General features: G+C 39.4%; 2 protein-coding genes across 5 annotated transcripts in view; one reads left to right on the top strand and one right to left on the bottom strand.

The window, feature by feature from the left end:
* Window positions 1-12,796, top strand: part of Tmem255a (transmembrane protein 255A) — a 64,616-nt gene extending 51,820 nt beyond the window's left edge. For both annotated transcript variants that reach the window (XM_060375385.1, XM_060375384.1), the window contains one exon: window positions 10,416-12,796. In XM_060375385.1, coding sequence (XP_060231368.1) covers window positions 10,416-10,580 — 165 coding nt within the window. In that variant the 3' untranslated portion in view covers window positions 10,581-12,796. The remainder of the gene's footprint in view (window positions 1-10,415) is intronic.
* Window positions 12,797-13,056: 260 nt separating this feature from the next.
* Zbtb33 (zinc finger and BTB domain containing 33) lies at window positions 13,057-20,491 on the bottom strand. 3 transcript variants are annotated; one of them, XM_060375383.1, is made up of 3 exons: window positions 20,353-20,491; window positions 18,673-18,753; window positions 13,057-18,019 (listed from the first exon to the last, which is right to left on the bottom strand). In XM_060375383.1, exon 3 carries the CDS (start codon window positions 18,015-18,017, stop codon window positions 16,011-16,013), a length of 2,007 nt encoding a protein of 668 aa, XP_060231366.1. In that variant the 5' UTR covers window positions 18,018-18,019; window positions 18,673-18,753; window positions 20,353-20,491; the 3' UTR covers window positions 13,057-16,010. The 3 variants fall into 3 exon arrangements, with proteins under 3 accessions (XP_060231366.1, XP_021483910.1, XP_021483912.1); XM_021628235.2 differs by having other exon boundaries at window positions 18,673-18,797; window positions 20,353-20,485; XM_021628237.2 differs by lacking the exon at window positions 18,673-18,753.
* Window positions 20,492-21,757: the final 1,266 nt, after the last annotated feature.

Raw genomic sequence — 21,757 nt, 5'->3', positions numbered from 1 at the left:
ATTTGAGATTAGGGATGAAGATACCTCCAGATGATCTGTTGTTGTACAGGACCATTTTAGCAATTCTGGGTTTTTTGTTTTTCCTTATTAAATTAAGAATTGTTCTTTCAAGTTCTGTAAAGAATTGTGTTGGTATTTTCATGGGAATTGCATTGAATCTTTAGATTGCTTTTTGCAGCATAGCCATTTTCACTATGTTAATCCTATCAAGTCATGAGCATGGGAGAGCTTTCCATCTTCTGATATCTTCTGTTTCTTTCTTCAGAGAATGGGATTTTTTTTGTTTTGTTTTGTTTTTTTCCCCAAATAGGTTATTCACTTGTTTGGTTAAAGTCACACCAACGTACTTTATGTTATTAGTGGCTATTGTGAAGGGTGTATTTTCATTAATTCCTTTCTCAGCCCTTTTGTCTTTTGTATACAGGAGGGCTACTGATTTTTTTTTTTTTTAGTTAATTTTATATCCAGCCACTTTGCTGAATGTTGTTTATCAGCTAAAGGAATTCTCTGGTTGAATTTTTAGGGTCACTTATGTAGACTATCATATCATCTGCAAATAGAGATACTTTTTGACCTCTTTCTGATTTGTATCCCCTTGATCTCCTTCAATTGTCTTATTGCTCTGGCTAGGACTTCAAGTACTATGTTGAAGAGGTATGGAGAGAGTGGGCAGCCTTGCCTTGTCCCTGATTTCAGTGGGATTGATTCAAGTTTCTCTCCATTTAGTGTGATGTTGGCTATAGGCTTGCTGTATATTGCCTTTACTATGTTTAGATATGTGCCTTGTATCTCTAATCTCTCCAAGACTTTGAAAATGATTGGGTGTTGGATTATGTCAAATTCTTTTTTTGGCATCTAAGGAGATGATCATGTGGGTTTTCTCCTTCAGTTTGTTTATGTGGTGGATTACATTGATGGAATTGCATATATTGAACCACCTCTTTATTCTTGGGATTGAAGCCCACTTGGTCATGGTGGATGATATCTTTTATGTGTTCTTGGATACTGTTTGCGAGTATTTTATTGAGTATTTTTGCAAAAATGTTCATAAAAAAGATAGGTCTGAGGTTCTTTTTTTATTGTTAGGTATTTGTGTGGTTAAGGTACCAAGGTGACTGTGGCATCATAGAACAAGTTTGGTAATATTCTTTCTTTTTCTATTTTGTGGAATATTTTGAAGAAAATTGGAGTTGGCTCTTCTTTGAAGGTCTGGTAGAATTCTGTACTGAAACCGTCTGGCTCTGGGCTTTTTTTGGAAGGGAGACTTTTGATGACTACTTCTATTTCCTTGGGGATATGGACTATTTAATCTATTTACCTGATATTGATTTAATTTTGACAAAAGGAATCTATCAAGGAAATTATCCATTTCATTTAGATTTTCAAATTTTGTGGCATATAGGCTTTTGTAGTAAGACCTAATGGTTGTTTGGAATTTCTCACTGTGTGTTGTTATGTTCCCCTTTTCATTTCTGATTTTGTTGATTTAGATAGTGTCTCTGTGCCTTTTAGTTAGTTTGGCTAACAGTTTGTCTATTTTGTTGATTTTCTCAGAGAACCAGCTCTTGGTCTCATTGATTATTTGAATTGTTTTCTTTGTTCTTAATTTATTGATTTTGAGCTCTGAGTTTGATTATTTAAATAATCTACTCCTCTTGGGTGTGTCTGCTTCTCCCCCCCCCAGGGATTTTAGGTGTGCCATTAAGTTGCTTGTATGAGGTGTCTCAAACTTTTTCTGGAGGCACTTAGTGCTATGAACTTTCCTCTTAGCATTGCTTTCATTGTGTCCCATAATTTTGTGTAAGTTGTGCCTTCATTTTCATTTAATTTTAGGAAGTCTCTAATTTCTTTTTTTATTTCTTCCCTGACCAAGCTGTCATTGAGTAGAGAGCTGTTTAGTTTCCAAGTGTATGTGGGCTTTTTGTTATTTCTGTTGTTGCTGAGGTCTAGTTTTAGGACACGGTGGAATTATTCTGTCTTCTTGTATCTGTTGAGGCTTGCTTTGTGCCCCACTCTTTGGTCAATTTTTGAGAAAGTTCTGTGAAGTGCTGAAAAGAATCTATACTCTTTTGAGTTTGGGTGAAAATTTCTGTAGACATCTATTTGGTCCATTTGATTTAGGACCTCTCTTAGTGTCATTATTTCCCTATTTAAAATAGCTTTTGTCTAGATGACCTGTCCCTTGGCGAGAGTGGAGTATTGAAGTTACTCCACTGTTAAGGTATTGGGGTCAATGTGTGATTTAAGTTTTAATAATATTTCATTTACAAATGCAGGTGCTCTTTTATTTGGGGCATAAATATTCAGGATTGTGATATCCTCCTGGTGGAATTTTCCTTTGATGAGAATGAAGTGCCCCTCCTCATCTTTTTTGATTAATTTTGGTTGAAAGTCTATTTTATTAGATATTAGGATAACTACTCCAGCTTGTCTTCTGGATCTGTTTGCTTGAAAAACCTTTTTCCTGCCCTTTACTCTGAGGAAGTTTTATCTTTGTTGTGTAGGTGTGTTTCTTGGATGCAGCAGAATGTTGGATAATGTTTTTGCAACCATTCTGTTAGTCTGTGTCTTTTTATTGGAGAGTTGAATCGTTGATGTTGATAGATAATAGAGACCAATGGATGTTAGTTCCTTTTATTGTGGAGTTGGTGTTGCTGTGTTTCTATTCTTGTTTTCTTTTAATTTTTGTTGTGAAGTTATCTATATCCTGTTTTTTTTCTTGGGTGTAGTTGATTTTCATAGATTGGAGTTTTCCTTCTAGTATCTTCTGTACAGCTGGGTTGCTGTGTAGATATTAAGTTTAGTTTTGTCATGGAATATTTTGTTTTCTCCATCTAGGTTGATGGAAAGCTTTTCTGGGTATAGTAGTCACGTTTGGCATCTGAGTTTTCTTAGAGTCTGCATGACATCTGTCCAAGCCCTTCTGGTTTTCATAGTTTCTGTTGAGAAGTCTGGAGTGATTCTGATAGGTCTACCTTTATATATTATTTGCCATATTTCCCTTGCTGCTTTTAATATTTTTTCTTTATTCTGTAGTTTTAGTGTTTTGACTGTTACGTGACATGAGGAGTTTCTTTTCTGGTCTAGTCTATTTGGTGTTCTGTAGGCCTCTTTTATGTTTATGAACATCTCTTTCTTTAAGTTGGGAAAATTTTCTCCTGTGATATTCTTGAAAATATTTTCTGTACTTTGTATCTTGAAATTTTCTTTTTCACCTATTCTTATTATTCTTAGATTTCATCTTTTCATGGAGTCCTTGATTTCTTGGATATTTTATGTTTGGAACTTGTCAGATTTTACTTTTTCTTTGAGAGATGTATCAATTTCTGCAATTGTATCTTCAGCACCTAAGGGTCTCTCTTCCATCTCTTGTATTCTGTTGGTGATGCTTACCTTTGTGGTTCCTGATATTTTCTCCAAGTTCTCCAGCTCCAGGGTTTTCTCTGTTTGTGTTTTCGTTATTGATTCTAATTCTGTTCTCATATCTTGCAGTATTTCTTTCATCTGTTTGAATGTGGATTCATTTCTTTCCATGATGGCCTCTATTTTGTTGTTGTTGTTATTCATTCCCTCTTAATATTCCTCTACTTTTGCCTCTATTTGTTTGGCTGTATTTGCCTGTATTTTTTTTTCCATTCTATATCATTTTATTTTTAGCATATCCCAAAGTTGTGCAATTTCTGTATTTACCTGTGAATTCACAAATTATATCATTTGATTTTTACATAAACCACTTTTTCCACTTCCCAAGTGGAAAAGTGGATTGAAAGATTCCTACCAGGAAAGCACAACCTACTTGAGAAACTATGAAGAACACAGGGAGAGTGGGCAAGAGGAAATGATTTGCCTGTATTTTTTTGAGAGCTTTGTTCATTTCCTCTTTATGTGCCTTTACTAACTGGATTAAGTATAGATTTGAAATAATTTTCCTATGTTTCTGATGAATTGGAATGTCCATTGATTTTTGTTGTTGCTGGCGAAACTATGATATCCTGATTTTTGTTGGATGTGTTCTTATGCCGACCTCTACCAATTTGCTTATCTGTTACCTTCGCTGTTTGTTCCTGGAGTCTGTACTTCAGACTGGGTCCATCTTTCTCTGGTGTCTGGGGTATTCTTCAGGAATATTAGAGAGGTCCACCGGTTTGAGAGTGGATGTTGGTGTTTCAGCTGTAGGTAAGGGAGTAAGGTCGCAGGCACATTGTGCATGTGTGCAACTGCAGGGATGTGCATGGAAATGTGCCTGGAAGGGCAGGGTTCTAGAGAGTGTAGATGCCTGGAAAGGTGGAGTATAAGCACAGGTGGGGGTGCTGGCACTCTTCTTTGGAGCAATGCACATGTCCAGGTGCCCTGAAGGCCTCTGGCCTACAGGCCTGTTGTACTGTGCTGCCCATATTCAGATCTGTCTGGGTTCCAGGAATTGTTTGGACTCCACTGGTAGACCCACAGAACAGGGGCTTCATTGTTGAGAATGCTGTCCCAAGGATCCCTATGTTGCCCACAGTCAGGGTGTGGGTAAGGGGGATCTGATATCCAGTTGCTAGCATAGAAGGACCCTGGATCTGGGCCTCTGCAAGCTCTCACTTGAAGGGGTACTCACTACATGGAAAGCACAGGGGTTCCCCCTGTTCTTTACTCTCAGTTCTGGGCCTGCAAGGGCAAATGAAAGTGTAGGATATCCATAAGCTCAGTGGTGTCTGCTGTTTGGCTACTGGGCATGGAAACTGGTACTTGGGACAGCCACCTCTGCAGTCTCAGTCACCAAGAACAGAGGCTTGTGCTTGAGGCAACCACTTGCCACCTCTGCCAAGCAGGTAGGCAAATTGTGCCAGCTTAGAGTTTGCCCAGGAAACTTCAATGTTGATGTTCTGGCTTCAACTGCCCATCCACTCACCAATTTTGGATCCTGTGCCCCTCAGATATGGTGTGTGCTGGTCGCCACCATCTTGGACTCCCCCACTATATAGTTTTGATTGGCCTGGGACTCTCTTTACAGGCCAGGCTGACTTTTAGCTCACAGAGATCCACCTGCCTCTGCCTCCTGGGATTGAAGGCTTATATCACCACATCCAGCCAAAGAAGGGGTTATTTTGAGTCACATTAGAGAGTAGATATCATCGTGGTGAAGGCAGGATAGTGAGACCATAGGCACATTACTTTAACTGAACAAGTTTGCTCAATGATCTAAGAGACTTTTTGTTTGTTTTTGTTTTTTCTGAACATAACCCTGTTATGAAACAACACAAAACTGGACTGTTAATAAAGGATATCTTCTTGAAGGGAAGGGGCAGTTTAAGCTTAGGAAGACATCTTTCTTTTCTTGGGTTCATTCTCTGAAGTTGTATTGCTTTTAAAAATTTTCTAAGTTCTTAAATTTAGAAAATTGGTAGGGTGGAGAAGGAGGAAGAAGATGGTTGGTATTCTCTTCTCACTCCTAACATTATGCAATGCAGATATTTTAGTATCTTATACAGGTCTTAGAAATCTAGACATTGTCTTCCCAGGAGTATAGATGGCAGGCCTGGGGATGAGACTCTGACAACCAGTCTCATACTCTGGAAGCCTCATGTCAGGGTTAGCTCAAGATTGCTATAAGCATGGAAAAATGATGTAATCTATTCAACCTCTGGCTAGGCCAAGTACAAGTAGGATCCTTTCCCCCTTACCTTCATGTTGAAATAACACCTGAACTCTTGAGATAATGTAGTGCAAGTGGGTGTAAAAACAAAACAATACAAAACTCTCCAAAACCAAAAACCAGATATTCATGGAGCCCAGATATACTAGAATACCTGCAGTCTCCTATTCTATGTACTGACTAGCTTTGTTCATTCTGAGACCCTGGATTGTTTCCTCTTGCTGTCCTTATTCCCTCCATGTATCAGACCTCATCTTAGACTTGCTCTAGTATGATTGTAGATGCTGAAGATAGATTTTATTTTTAAAAGCCATGCTGAAGTCACCTAAAATATTCTCTGAAGTAACAGCCACTCATTCAAGATTTATTGAGCATTTACTATTTCCTAAGCACTGTTCTGAGCTCTGGGGAATAAAACAATGCAAAGGAGAAAAAGACCTACTCTTCCTGAGCAGGAAAACTATTAAGGCTATGGGTAGGGGTAGACCAGGGAAGAGAGGGGCAAATTATTCTTATGGTAATTCGTTGGTTATTTTTAATGTGTTTTTTAAGTACTGAGTTTTTTAAAATTTTTTATTTAACTTTTATTAATCACACTTTATTCCTTTTGTATCCCCCCATAAGCCCCTCCCTCCTCCCCTCCTGGTCCCCCCCCTCCCCCCCTTTCTGCATGCATGCCTCTCCCCAAGTCCACTGATAGGGGAGGTCCTCCTCTCCTTCTTTCTGATTTTTTTTTTGTTCTTCTCAATGCAGTTTATTCAGGAACCTTGAACAATCTTCTGACTCTGGGGAAAGCCAGCCCACAGCTTAAAATAGCCTCTGGGTAGCCAACCCCAGCGTGCCTCGTGGGCAATGCAAATAGGTCCACATACACGGAAGCAAGCCAGATCCTCAGCCTTAGCCAAATATGGAATTGTTCGTGACAGAGAGCACTCACCATCGGGAAGGTGGAAGGCGGAAACCAGCTCCATCTTTAAGGCATGGCTTTACGCAGCTCTCTGCAGTTCCCCCTTTTTGTTTTAGACGCATCAGGCAAGAGTAGAGGTCTGATCTCTGATATTAGAAATAAATTGGGACTTTCTACTGATGTTCATTTAGGTGTCATCCACCCAAAGAGCATCAGACCCGTCCGATACCTTTTTCTCAGAGGCGGGACCTGGGGCATCAACCCGCATGCAATCAGACATGCTCTTCTCTGGGTCGAAAGCGGCTGACCCTGAGTGCAGTGCTTAGCCTCGCATCCTGAGCGTAACATTTTAGCTTTTTATGGTAGCCAACCATGCTTGGGGAGACTGTCCTGCTTCAATGGCTGTAAAGGCCTGAATGGTCATGGCTGCATTACGCTGTTGTGAGACTCTAATCTTGCATATACACCACAGGCAAACCAAGGAGACCAACACCAGAAGGCCTGCTAACGCTCCCATGCCCGCCCATTCCTTCAGATGATTCATGGCTGCAGCAATCCATGATGATAATCCTGTGGCTAGTCCTGCGTCCACTCTGGTAGAATTTGCCGTAACAATGGCCACTCTTAGCTGCTCCATCATAGTATCGAATTCTCCAGTCCAATTACCTAAAATATAGCTAGACAATTGTTTATACAGATTTGCAGCACGGGAAAAATTCTCATATTGTATGCTAGTGACACAAAGTCCAGCATACTTCCATTGACAGCCAAGTTGAGCGATTTGCCATAGGGTATCAATTTGCTCCTGCACGAGGTCACTCCTCTGATTGAACACCATCAAGTCTCCTTTTAGTTGAGCATTAATTCTTTTTTGTATATCTAAAGCATGAGCTACATTGGCTAAAAGATTATTTAGGGTCTGAGCAGTCTGCATAGTATGACTCATGGCTAATGCCACGGTGGTAGCTCCAACAGCCGCCAATGAGATGGCAGTAACAATGGCGGCTGTAATTCCAAGATCCCTTTTCTGTCTGAAGAGAGTCATAGCGTGAGGAGCATCAACGGGCACAGGCACCCAGCGAGGCATGCGAGTACCCAGGGCATACCTAAATTCACTATCATTCCGGCATTGGGCAAAAAAGCAAGTATCATTACCACAATTACTTGGCTCTATCTGGCTAACAATGAATAAAAATGGGGGTTATAAACAAACAGGTGTGGACTTATAGGAAATATTATGAGAAGCCTTAACCCCCTCGTTGGAACATCCTGCATCAGTTCTAGAACTAGCAGTGGTGGTGTCCGAGGTCTGAGTAGGTTCAGAAGCCCATTGCCCCCAGGGGCGTGACGTGCTTCATGTAAATTGACTAACTCCATGTTTTCCTCCACTTTTGAAAGTCATTTAAGGTTCTTAAATTATCTTTTCTTTCTTTTTTCTTTTTTTTTTAAATTTTTCATCAATTATACTTTATTCATTCTGCATCCCCCATAAGCCCCTCCCTCCTCCCCTCCCGATCTCACCCCCCTCTCCTTTCTGCATGCATGCCACTCCCCAAGTCCACTGATAGGGGAGGTTCTCCTCTCCTCTCTGATCTTAGTCCATCAGTTCACATCCAAAGTGGCTGCATTGTCCTCTACTATGGCCTGGTAAGGCTGCTCCCCCCCAGGGGGAGGTGATCAAAGAGCAGGCCAGTCAGATTATGTCAGAGGCAGTCCCTCTTCCCATTACTATGTAACCCAATTGGACTCTGAACTGCCCTGGGCTACATCTGTGCAGGGGTTCTAGGTTATCTCCATGAATAGTCCTTGGTTGGAGTATAAGTCTCTGGGAAGTTCCCTGTGTTCAGATTTTCTTGTTCTGTTGCTCTCTTTGTGGAGGCCCTGTCCTCTCCAGCTCTTAAAGTACTGAGTTTTTACTATATGATGAGGACTATTTTTTTTTGCTTAGCCAATGCTCACTCATTTAATCATTTAATCAAATCTCAATTAAGGAAATAAAACAATGGGCATGAAAAGATTTATTAACTGCATTGAGATCTCTTGCCCAGTGACAGGCAGACTTCAGATTGAGCTCTTGAGTTTGTGCTGTTGACAGCTAGTGGTGTCATGCTTTCCCCTCTTCAGAAGTCAGTTCGTGCAAGAGCAAATTACATGGAAAGACATAGGAAGAGACATTGACATCTATCTTTACCTAATCTGCTTTACAGTCTAATTTTTAAATTTAAGCAATATTAGATCAGCACACAAAGCATTAGATACTAATGTGTTTTTGTGATTCTCCTTCCCCCTCAGCTCCCCAACCTCTGCTACCTCTGATGTTCCCTATATCTTGCCCATCTCATTCCTTTTATATGTTCTGTGTGTCTTTCTGCCCTCACTTCCATCTTTCTTTGTTACCTATTTTTATCTTCTCTTGGTCTCCTATTTTTTCAGGCTTTACCCATACTTTAACTGCCCCCCCCCCCTTACAGATAAGTATCCACTTAAGAGAGAGAATATGAGGTTTTGTCTTTTTGAGTTTGGGACACCTTGCTTAATTAATATTATACTTTTCATATCTCAATAGGTTGATTGGAAAAATCTGTATCTGCTCCTTTCCCAAAGTTAAAGAACAAAAAAGTAAAACCGATTCCTCAGTCTCTTGCAAACTGACATAGTGTTCCTCATTCTCATCACTGTTTTTCTCACCCTCATGTCTTTGCTAATCATTGTTTCTGATCTATGGTGAGTTTAGGTAGTGAAAGGGATGGTAGTTCATATGGAACAGGACTTTGCAGCCCAGGAGCCAAACAAACCAATTGATTTGCCTAAAATCCATTTTATTCTAGGACATGGGCCTCTGACCCCTGGACTTCCCAATGATACATCCTTACAGAAAAGTTTTTTCTTAAGGATCAATTACTGAACTTCATCAAACATTCTTAAACCCCAGACTTGTTGAAAGACTAGTTGTAATGTTTAAACCATAGTTTAGGAGAGAGGTTCTGATGGGTTGAATGACACATGCAAAAAATGGGGCGATGTTTTCTTTCTTTCTTTTTTTATCCTTCTGTCTTGAATGATACTCAGAGATCTTTCTCATAGTGCTAATCTGAAAGTTTGAACAATGAAGTCATGCATTCATCTTTGTGGAGTTAAATCTGACCAGTTATCCTATAGCACACGGTGATAAGAGGCTTTTTTTTTTAACTAAAAATTTCTCTAAACTTTACAAAACTAATTTACTCCAAGGAAGAGAGCAATTCAAGTATGAGCTTGACCCTGTTGTTACATTCTCAGTGAGAAAAAAAGAGAAAATTCACTTTGAACATCTTAGGCTGTATAGCATCTGAACAATATAGCATGTAGCACTGTGTGTCTGTATCATTACACATCCATAGGAAACTTAACATGGCAATTGGAAATTCTATGCATATTTGAGGCAGAGAAGAAAAAACAATCCATTGTTATGTGTAGAAAAAGGACAGATTTTTCTTTCTTTTTTGTGGAGAAAAAAAAAGATCCATTAATAGAGAAAAATTGGATGTGAACACAAAAATAATTTGGAGGTGCTCAAGTTGATACCTGCAGCTGATTTCAGCCAAGCTACAGGAGCGATGTTTTCAAAAGGCCACACAGCAGAAACAACAGGACTGAATAATTGTCTAGATGTAAAGAGTTAAAGGGGGAACGGCAGGAGAATCCCCAACGAAGTTTTCAACCTGAGTGACTCGATGTGGTCTGTTTCATGTCCTTTACTGACATGACAAGATTTAAGAGCTGTTTTTCTAAACAGGAACAGATTTGTTCTATATTTAGTTTAAATAGTGATGACTATTAAAGGAATTGCAAACTCATTGCCTAAGCTGTTGCTTTCTCTTCCTTACACAGAATTCCAGTGTCTTTCCATCCTCGCCTCCCTCTGGACTCTCTGACGAGCCTGAGCCTCAGTCTGCCTCTCCTTCACCCAGTTACATGTGGTCCTCCAGCGCACCACCCCGCTATTCTCCACCTTACTATCCGCCTTTTGAAAAGCCACCACCTTACAGTCCTTAAAGAGGAACACCTGTCAGCTATTGATATTATTGTGGCTTTTGTATTTCTGCTTTGGTGGAAGTGTGTAGGCTACAACATCTAACTTGTGACTCTTATGCATAAAGTTTTACAATAGCTTGCCAGGCTAGGGAAAGACAGGGAGGGAGCTTATTAATTATCAGGGATGGGCAGGATTGGCTAGGTCAAACCAAGTACTTCCAAGAAAAGAAGTTCAGTCTCTATTAAAGGCTGGGAAGCCAGTCCAGCAAGACGTGTGTCATGTTCAGATCTGCATTTCCTGATGCTCCACCTCTATACAGTATGTGGCTGCCCTCTGTTTCACTTTATGTGAAGGACTGTTGTCCTCAGGCCCTAGGCAGGGTGCCACAATAGCACGATGGTTGAATCACTGGGTCTATAGGCTCTATCTTTCCCTACTGTTAAAGTTACCCTTAGGAAAATTTCCTAGCTGACTGGGCTACACAGTAGTCCCAATACAGAAAGTTCTGGCTAAGATTTTTGTTTGCTTCTGTCTGGATATTGAAAAAAGCTGCCCATATCTTTATTCTGTTCTTCTCTGAGTCTTGTATAAATGGCTGTTGTGATCATTCAGCTCAGCTTTTGTTAGTGGTACTGTCTAAGTTCCTCATCCTGAGTGGTGGGAGAACAAGACTGGCTGATTCAGGAACACTGAAATACAGAGTAACATGTGTGCTGTTTTCAGTAGATCGCAGTGTACATCTGACAACTTAGGAGACAGTGTTTCTACTATATGTTGCATTATTACAAAACACATTTGCTATTGGAGATATAAATTTTACAGTTGAAATTCAGAGTTTAAAAATGCTAGATTAGATTGGGTCATGGTATGAATTGTTACTTATCTTTGTGACTATTTAATCTTCAGATATTGTGCTTTAACCCCAGCAATCCGCACGATCCTGCACCCCACCCCTGAAAACTCATCTGTACTTTAATGCCACTGCTCTTATTGGTCCCCACCTTTTTTTTCTGTTGAGATCAATTGTGACAGCATTCAATTCAAGATTATGAAAGTGTTATAATATCATTTAAAGTCTTCAAGACCTCAAATGCAGCCAACTTGACAAATTCATAGGTGTTCCGCATTTAAAATCCATCTGGCACATTATGGTAGGTAGATGGTTGTTTTAATTATACAGAGCTTTAAACCATCAAACTGTTGAGTTAAAGATACTCTGGCGCACATGCCTTCACTCCAACATGAACACATTCACTGTGATTTTATTTTAACCTGAGAACTGGTTTAAAAGAAGATTGATAACCCTTCACTTGTCTTATGTAAAAGAACAGGAGCTACAGAGGACGCCTAATTAGACGGTTCTGCAAACACAGAACACACACTGGAAACATTTCCAGCCCATTTCGCTGCCTCCCATCTTTGATAGTTAGAGGTAGCAACCAAATCCTGGTGCTCCCATTTACCTTGTAGACACCTGGTCATCAGGAAGCATCAAGGCACAACAAGTGCACTCACTGTTCACAGTAAATGTTTGCAAAATACTGAGTTTAACCTTCAGCAACATACTCTCTTATCCAGACTTCAAATCCAAAAGACTACACTCTTTTTTATGTTATATAAAATTATGGTTATTTTTACAGTTCTAAAAAATATTAAAATTCTATTGGATTTCAAAAAAGGACTAATAATCAATTGACTTATTATACAAATACCAACTTGTAATATGGTTTTTTTTTTTTGCCACTTACACTTTACCTTGCTTTAGCGAATGTGTATATTTTTAAAGGCAACATTACAAAGTATATCTTCAATGATCACATTTCTTAAAGTGTTAAGATTCTATGACTCATTTCTATGTATTTTTCTTACTTTACAAAATAACTTGAAACAGTATAGATTTTGTAACATTTGATTTGAGCAGCTTTTTGTTATTACATTGAATTATATAAAGTGCATGTTACCTTAGGAAAAATTAATATTTGCTGCATCACTTCTGTAAAACATTTGCTGTAATGAAGGAATTTGTATTTCCAATGTATCTTAAATGCATTTTATAACATTTACTGCTTTCTTCCTAATTCTGCTTTACAGTATTGAACTGGGCATGAAATATTAAAATATTAATTCAGAACTGGTGTTAACTAGAGGTTACTTAAAATCTGTATCATCGCCACATTGGAAACCCAGACAGCTTTTGTGATGTTTCAAATTAATAAAACTGTCTTCTGCCTATTCACTTACAGGAATTCTCATGGTATGCACAAAAGTACACTAGGTACTCTAAAACAACTGGCAATGCCAAATTTTAACTATGATAGATTAAGAATCAATGGGTCATGATTAACTAATACACAAAACCTAATGACAATTTCTGCCATGTTGTCATCAGAAATACAGCTTCTCTCCTGCTGTGAAAAAAGAAAAACAGAAAAACAATAGGATAGAAGGCCTATATAATTCATTCACAACAATCTTGTAAAAAAATTCACTCAAAAATTAGAATGAATACCTTTTATTTTGTCATAAGAAAATCTATGAACTAACACCAGGCAATTGTTAATAAAAAGCAGAACTCATGTCATGATAAGGAAGATTGTACAAATAAGAAAATTACAGTTGGGGAAATGAACAAGGTTTCAGATGACTAACAGAGGTAAGGAAGCCATTGCTGTGGAATTTACATTCCTCAAAATACACATACTATAACACTGTTAAATGCCTAGATCAGGGTTCATTTTTTAAAATCCTTTTAGTCCAATGGAACAAATTCTTTGATGACTGTGTGGAGGATAGTGAGCACCAAAATAATAAAATATCTTAATCTTGTAAGAGTACTATAGCCTTTTAAAAATGTTAGTTTGTTCTTTAAACAAATTTACTTTAAACTATTTAGAATCAAATAGCATCTACTCAGAATAGCTAAGAATAGTTTAGCATTTGAGAAAATCGAAGCCAACTTGAAAAAAAAATAGAAAATTCAGTAGTCAAAAAGCTAAGTAAAAAAAAAATCTTCACAGTAGGTTATAAACAGCTTCTTGCTAGAATTTCCAATCCAATACTGGCTAGAAGTAAAGAGTTTTTGTCTAAAGAAGTATCCCACAAAAACTTTGAACTTCGGATATGAAAATTTATTTATTTTTTTTCAAAAAAGAACCCCCCTTGTGGGGTGTGGTGGCACGCACCTTTAATCCCAGCACTCAGGGAAGGCAGAGGCAGGCAGATCTCTTGTGAGTTTGAGGCCAGCCTGGTCTACAGAGTGAGTCCAAGGCAGCCAAGGCTACACAGAGAAACTCCCCTGCCTGGAGAAACAACAACAACAACAACAAAAGACCCAAAACATGTTTAAGTAAGAGTCTTCCTGGCAAAATTACTAATTAACTTACTAGTTCTCCTCCTCCCTGTAAACTCCAGAAGCTACTTTCAGTAGGCACAAAATTTAAAAGTTCTTATTTGAAATTTACAGAACACAACGGCAGTGTAGACTTTTCCATTATAGAACTTCCAGTCCTTCATAACAGGCTTGTAGGAACTAGCAAGTTTCATTGTAACAAACTAAGTTATATAGCAGTTGAAATGGAAATATCACTATGGCTCACAGTTGTAGAAGTAATTATGTCTAACTGCTGAAACTGTATTCATGAAACTGAGAACATATGTGAATAGTCAAAAGCAGTGCATCAATATCTACAGAGAAAGGAAATGGATATATTGTGATCAAAGATTAGAGTCTTGAGTTATGAGGTGATTTTAAGTTTTCTAGGAGTTAGTTTGTGATTTGAAGGCCCAAGCTGACCAGAAAGAAAACATCAATTTACAGTGCTCTACTTCTTAGTAAGTGGGGGCTATCCTTTTTCTCTGTATTATTGCAAATACTGATTCATGATACCCTCAGCTACCAACTTAAAAAAACACTTAAAACTTTTCTCTTCACACCTAGTTTACCACCAGAAGGATAACCTGTACATGAGAAAGGATGATTAAAGCTTTAAGTTCAAAGTCAAGGAATAGAAAATTAAAAAAAATACAAAGGAGGATGAAAATACCTATGCTGAACTAGGAAATATACAAGCAAGGTCACAAATGACTAATAACTATGCAACAACAACCAATTTCAGTATTTACTATTTTTCCATTGCAAAAAATTATGTTCAATTTATACAGAATTGTGTTAAATTTGTTATAAATGCTAAGCTATACACCTGTTCCAACCTGCTTTCTTTTATTACTACCTCTTGGGTAAATTTAAAATTCTTCTAAGTGTTTAAATATGTGCCATCTTAAAAGAAAGCTGGTATTATCGTCAAAATAAACAGGAACCAACATGCCTTCAGTATTCCACATGTAGTTTCTGCTACAGTACAGCAGCAGTTTGTAAATAGATTAGAACTTTGTTTAAGGGGTTAAAAAAAAACCTGAAAGATCTTGTTGAAAGGACAATGCTGGATTGCCCATTTAAACTGCTTAAAATGAAAACTTCCTACTGGGGATTCTAACATGAGCATTTAAAAATGTATGCCAGCAGCTTCTCACCCAAAATACATGAGTCTCATCTATGGAATTGCAATATATACTAGCATTACATATAAAGATGCATTTGGTGGCTTTCAGATAATAAATTCACAACATTTTGTAGGAACATTTTAAAATCATGATTTAAAAAAGGAAATCTCTATTCAACTCCAATGCTGCTATCATATCAAAGACAAAGAGTAACGATAAGCACAAAATAACTTCCTGTTTGTACTATATGCATGTCTGCTAGCTCTTTTTTTGCCCAGAGAACACAATATATAGGTATACAGTGGCCTTGCTGTCCAATTGTTTTCAGCCTATGACAATAAAAGCAATGGCTAATCCAAGGTAGCTAAAACGAACCTGTTCTTCATAGGAGAGACTTGTCTGCACGGCTCTTTTACGGTGGGAGGGAGGAAGGAGGCTGATCTCCATTTGGACTAACAGAATAAACCACCAAGTGAGGGCTTATTCTGAAATTTATTAGAACAATTTTTGGAAGTTTATTACCTTTTATGCCACATACAAGATACAACACACTTAGCCTTAACATTAAGAGACTTGAAAAATCAGCAGTAAAGTGCTAACATGGAAGGGGAACGTTATAAGCTGCACTAGGGTATATTAGTAACTTCAGTAATTCTCAAAGAACATTTAGACTGCTTCAAATTCTATTAAGAAAACTATCTCCCTGGACCTTCAAAAATGTATCTCTTTAAAATGTGCTGAAAGCTAAACTATACATATACTTCAGGAGGTGTTCAATCTCTAATCAAACTTTCAGGGAAAAAACTGTTTCTAAAAATTAACAATGCAACTAGACTACTTTCAGATGAAGTGGCAGATCAAATTAATATAACTTCACCTTGACTTGTTTAAAAGGTCTTCTGAAATCCCTGCCCCTTAATTCAACCCAAAGTTCCTGATATTTCAAGAGTTCAATAAGATTCTGGTATTATAAATTCAAACTCAGTACTGCCATCGGTTACATTCTGCTTAAACATGGAATCATTTTCTTGCTGAATAAAAATATCTTCCCAGGTCATTGGCTTGTTTTGAGGGGTAGATGTGGTCCCTACTGGAGGCTCTTTTCCAGCATCAGCCTTATACCCATTAGCATCATCCTTCATGACAGGTCTTGACCTATCAGAAAGGTATGCATACTGTCTGATCTGTAAAGACTTGCATGGATGTAAGCGATAAAGCTTTGAGTCCCCAGAAGGATCTTGACTATGAACCGACTTTATGTGTGAAGACATAAACTGATAGTTGATGAAAGATTTGCCACATGCTAAACACTGATACCTTCGCTCCCCTGTGTGATGAATTTCATGCTTTGTACGATATTCTGCAAGAGGAAATACCTTCTCACAGTAACGGCATGGATACTTTTTCTCCCAAGAATGAATGTTAAAATGTCTTCGCAAGCTTGTAAGACAGACATATGACCTTTTGCATACAATGCAGATATAATAGACCTTTCCGTCTACTATTAACTCATAGTGATCATCATGTTTTACTTTCATACGCTTGTTTGCTGGCTCACTGCCAGATGTTTTTGGTAGCTCATTCTCAAGTTTGGTCTCCCCTTTATCAGGGTCATCTTTGACAGGGATCACTATGTCATAAGTATCTTCACCAATATTTGCATAAACCTTACAACCAGTTGATAAGCCTTCAATCTCAGTAGCCGTATCTAACGTAATGATCTTCTGACCCTCCATTACATGTTTTGATCCTAAACCTGGATCATTAGTGTTTGTTGTGATCACATCTGAAATTTTTATAGAATTGGAAGGTGGCTCTTGAAGAAGTATAGGAATCTGTATCTTCTGTGTCAATGATCCATCAAAAGTGGTACTTTTGGAGGTATCAGCTTGTGGAACCAAAGATGTATTACTAACTGCTGAGTCTGGACTAGAGCTAATAGTGACATCGTCATCATCTATAATCTCTTCCTCTTCCTCTTCATTGGCCTTGTTTCCTGTCAAAACAGCACTGTTTGTTGTTTGCTGGTTCTGCACAAGTAAACTGATTGACGAGGACATATGATTTGGAAGTGCAGAACTGACACTTGCTGGTGCAGGAAGTGGAGCCTGATTTAACAAAATAATGTTTGGAGTCAGGCGTGTTGAAGCTGAAGACACCAACAGTTCTTCATTTCCTTGTGTCTGGCTAAGAGTTGCCTGATTCACAGGAGTGAGGAGCTTCTGAGTAGGTGTGATGCTTGCTAAAGTGGGGGAGTTATTGCTAGCACAAGGTGTCACTTCTGAAATAGCAACAGGGGCTGGGTTAGGCTGGACCTGTGTCACTGTGTTGTTGCTTGGAAAATCTTCCTTTGCAGGCAAAATCTCAGAGCAGAAAATGACATCATCATCATCATCATCAGAATCAGTAACAATGATCTTTTTCATTTCATAATCTTCAGCAGATAATGAAAAAGACTCTGTTATAATGGGCATTACCGTAGCCCCATTATCTTGGGTTTCATCCTTTGACTTTTCTATATCAAGGCTTTTGTCATTAGAACCAGGAGGCAGGGTCTCAGCAGAACCATCCTGTGCTGATATGTTTTTAACCTGTGACAGTGGGACACCAAGCTCTGCTATAAATTTCACTCCTAGTAACTGCCCCGATTTAATTAACTCGTCAAGCAAATCTGCTCGAACACGGACAATTTTAGAGCTGTACATATAATTCAGAATTTCTGCAAAAATCTCAGCTCTTATAAAACTCAGTTCAACAACTTGCCCAGCGACTGAGAAGAGTTGATGGAAGTATGTACTGGAGGCTGAAAGGATGTTCTTATGGGCCCGGAATTTCCGGTCTTCCACAATAACAGTAACATCACAGAAGAGTCCATGGCCACGCTGTTCATTCAAGGAGTTCAGCAGATTTGAAGAGTATTGAATGTCTGTAGCAGAAATCAGTTTTTTACTCTCCATGCCTATAAGAGAAAGAGAGGAGAAAAATGGGCAGGGGGGATGACAGGGAGGAAAAAAATCAAAAGTACTCGATTATTCAGAATGTAAGGCAAAGAAATATTAGTTTATTTAAATTTTAATCAAAGTTGGTCTAACATCTTGACTTTAAATATTCTGTTTATGATACATTAGCTTTGGACAATGTGTCAAATCTTATTATTTATCCTGAGAAAAGTCAAGAAAGTTAGAAATTGTTATGTAGATCTGAATGATAATAATAATAATAAATAATAACAATAATATGAATAATCTGAATAATAATCTCCATGGCCACCTTCTTTTGAAATTCTGGAAAATGCATTTCCACTAATCACCCTTTTAAAATTAGGATTCACTTTCTTAGTCCCAATATTATTTTATTTTTCTTCAAGAGATAAGAATTAATTTTTAATTTTAAGAAAAATCTTCATTATAAGCATATAAATTACTTCTGCAAATGAACGGTTTAAATGCCAGAACAGTTTAGTGTGTTTGCTATTAAGTCTGAAATCTATACTCTTTTCAGTTTCTGCTAATCTTATTAGGAAGATCATATTCAAAAATGAACCCTTACAGCCAAGGACAATTACAAACACTGACAATTACTACCTCATACTTTCCCCTTTTCTTTACCTACCCTTTGCCTTTTTATGCCTCCCTTACACTTTTTCCAGAGGTGAAGTGTTAAACAGAGCACCGGATGAAGTCAGCACATATTCTCTCGAAGAAACAAGAACAAGGAAAGCATTCAATTTCTTAGTGCTGTAAACATCATATTTTGTTAGTATAAATTATGTGCACTCATATAGAAACTTATTTTTCTTCAAATGAATTAGTGAAAATTAGAATAGTAACCTTTTGGGACAGAGATGGCATCACTACACAGGTGGTACTAAGTGTCCCTGCTGTGTGACACTCCAAACACTTTCTTTTTGCACTTCACAGAAGATATCCAGTTAACAGTGCAGCCAAAATGTAATAAAGTCCATATTTATAAGCACAAACACATGATACATACGAATAGTACATATTAACCATAATTTGCTAAGTACACTTGGTAAAGAATCATTTTTACCATCAATAGACTTTCCTTTTAAAGTTACTGAAGAATGTCACTGTCACACTACTTAAAATACACACACACACACACACACACACACACAAACACACGTAGGAAGCAGAGACTCTGTATATAAAAAAAAAATCAACATTGTAACTTAGGAAGAAACTATGGGCAAAAACATATTAGCCGTTCCATTTTAACAGCACGAAGGAATTCCAAGCAATCATAAGGCAATCATCACGAAGTGTGACCTTTGGACAAAAAAACCCTTAAAAAGTGGAGAGGTTTCTGTATATAGCCACATGATTTTTATCTTTTACAAATATGTTTTTTCCAATGTGGGAATGTTTCAAATGTAGGTGTTCAGGTGACACAGGGACTTGGTTTCATTTTTATTTTTAGGTATCTTGTTAGTCAGGGTTGGCCCTAAATCAACCCAAGTGGGTCTCAAATCTTTTCTCTCCAGAGACTTTCCACCTGACAGTGGAAAAGACATCCCACACCATTGTGTGAGTAGTCTTCGGCTGTGGGCAGGTGGAAGTAGGGAAGAGATAAATGCCACCAGCCAGAGAGTGAAACAAACCAAGGTAGTGCTCCCTGCAGCTGCCAAAGACGCCGTCTCTTCCACCACCCTCCCTCTTCTTCCTTTGAACTTAGATGTAACCGAGTTTTTAATTCAATTCACACGAAAAGGTAACCTCTTGTAAATAGAGATGGAAGTGCAATCAGTAGAGCTAAGGCAGAACTGAGAGGTGCTGAAAAAGTAGGAGGCCCAAATCTGAAGGGTACTGTGTTGGCGGGGGGGGGGGGGGTAAGGGGTGAGGCGAAAGGGTATGCATTGTTGTGTCCAAAGCTGGGAACTACAGAGAAGGATGGGCCCCGATAGTAAAGCTTAGTCTAATCAAACTAGTAGGAAGGTGAAAAAAGAGCCCCCTCCCGACCCCCAAAGCCGGCGTAAGGGAGAGAGGAACAGCCAAATGGGTAGCTTGGTGTGGTCCCCTACTCCCGGAGGCCTATCCAAGGGTATCAGCCGCTCAGAGCCGGAGACCGATGGGTACCACACCGCGCACCCCCCACCCCCCGGTCCTTCCTGTAGCGCTCCCGGGCCCACACAAAGAAAGAGCCTGGGAGCTTAGCCCCGGATTCGTCTGCTTCCTGGTTCAGGCGAGGCAACCACAAATGTAGGCGCGGCCAAGGCATGGAAGGCGCAAGCGGGCTTCTTCTCCCAGGCCCGCACTCCAGCCCGCTCCTCACCTGCTCCGCGGCGTGCCCGCCTTTTCCTCCCCCGGCCAACGAAGGCTCAGAGTCCTTCTGCAAGAAGAAGCCAGACCTTCGAGCTTCGGCTGCCTCTTTAAATGTCGCTCCAGTCTCTGTCGATGTCGAAGCGCCTTCCTCCGCCGCCTCCGCCGGTACAGAAACCCTACTTTGGCAGACAGAGGGCGCAGCGCAGGGGCGAAGCGCCCTCCTCTTCCGAGAGCCTTTCGGGGTTGTCCGGAAGAGCCCGAGCTCAGGGCATCCAGGCATCAGTGGCGCGCTCTGCCTTCGGCTCTTTCCGTAACTGCCAAGCTCTGCTGAGCAAACTGCTCTTCTCAGAGCGCAATGCGGGGTGGGAAAGGGAAAGATCTGGTAACACTGGAGTGGCAGGGAAGCTAGTCTTGTTTGTTCAAACTGTGCAAGCCCTCAGGTCTTAAAAACGTTCAGAGGTTGCGTAAGTTTTATTTCTTTTCCAAGTTTGAAATCTGCTGTGTTAGCCTGTTGCTTGGGTGATAAGCCACCTCTAAATATAATCTGCATATTAAAATTTAACTCACAATAATTCAATTTGTAGGATAACAAAATAACTGAATTACACTGTCTGTTTTTAAGAATGATAAACAGAACAAATACTATTACCTTTCACATTTGATCTGCAGCAAATATACACCCACCAGGCCCTGTGGGATAGTACAGCAGATGAGGGTTCAGTAGGTACATAAACAAGAATGAAAGTCATTTATAAGATATAGAACCAAGAAGCTAAACAACAAGAAGGACTCTAGGGAGGATGCTTAAATCTCATTCAGAATGGCAAACAGGATAGACACCAGAAGCGATGGAAGAGAGGAAACAGGACCGAAGCCTACCTCTGAAAGGCTCCACCCAATGTGGGGATTGAAGCAGATGCTGAGACTCACAGTCAAACTTTGGGCAGAGCAGAAGGAGTCTTGTGGAAGAAGTCTATCGGGGGGGAGGGGTAGAAAAACATGGAGAAGACAGGAGCTCCAAAAGGAGACCAACAAAGCTAAAAATTCTGAGCCCAGGGGTTCCTGCAGAGACTGATACACCAACCAAGGACCATGCATGAAGAGGACCTAGAACCTGCTCAGATGTAGCCCATAGACAGCTCAGTCTCCACATGGGTTTCCTAGTAAGGGGGGGGGGCAGGGGCTGCCTCTCTCATGAATTTAGTTGCATGCTCTTTGATCACATCCCCCTGAGGGAGGAGCAGCCTTACCAGGCCACAGAGGAGGAGGATCCAGGCAGTTCTGATGGGACTTGATAAGGTATGGGCAAATGGCAGAGGAGGAGAACTCCCCCATTCAGTGGACTGGGGAAAGGGATGAAGGGAAACAGGAGGGAGGGTGAGACCTGGAGGAGATGAAGGAGGGGGCTACAGTCG

Source organism: Meriones unguiculatus, chromosome X (genome assembly GCF_030254825.1).
Source record: "Meriones unguiculatus strain TT.TT164.6M chromosome X, Bangor_MerUng_6.1, whole genome shotgun sequence".
Classification (NCBI taxonomy): domain Eukaryota; kingdom Metazoa; phylum Chordata; class Mammalia; order Rodentia; family Muridae; genus Meriones; species Meriones unguiculatus.
The sequence above is the reverse complement of the archived record's forward strand: the minus strand, read 5'-3'. Positions and strand labels throughout refer to the sequence as shown.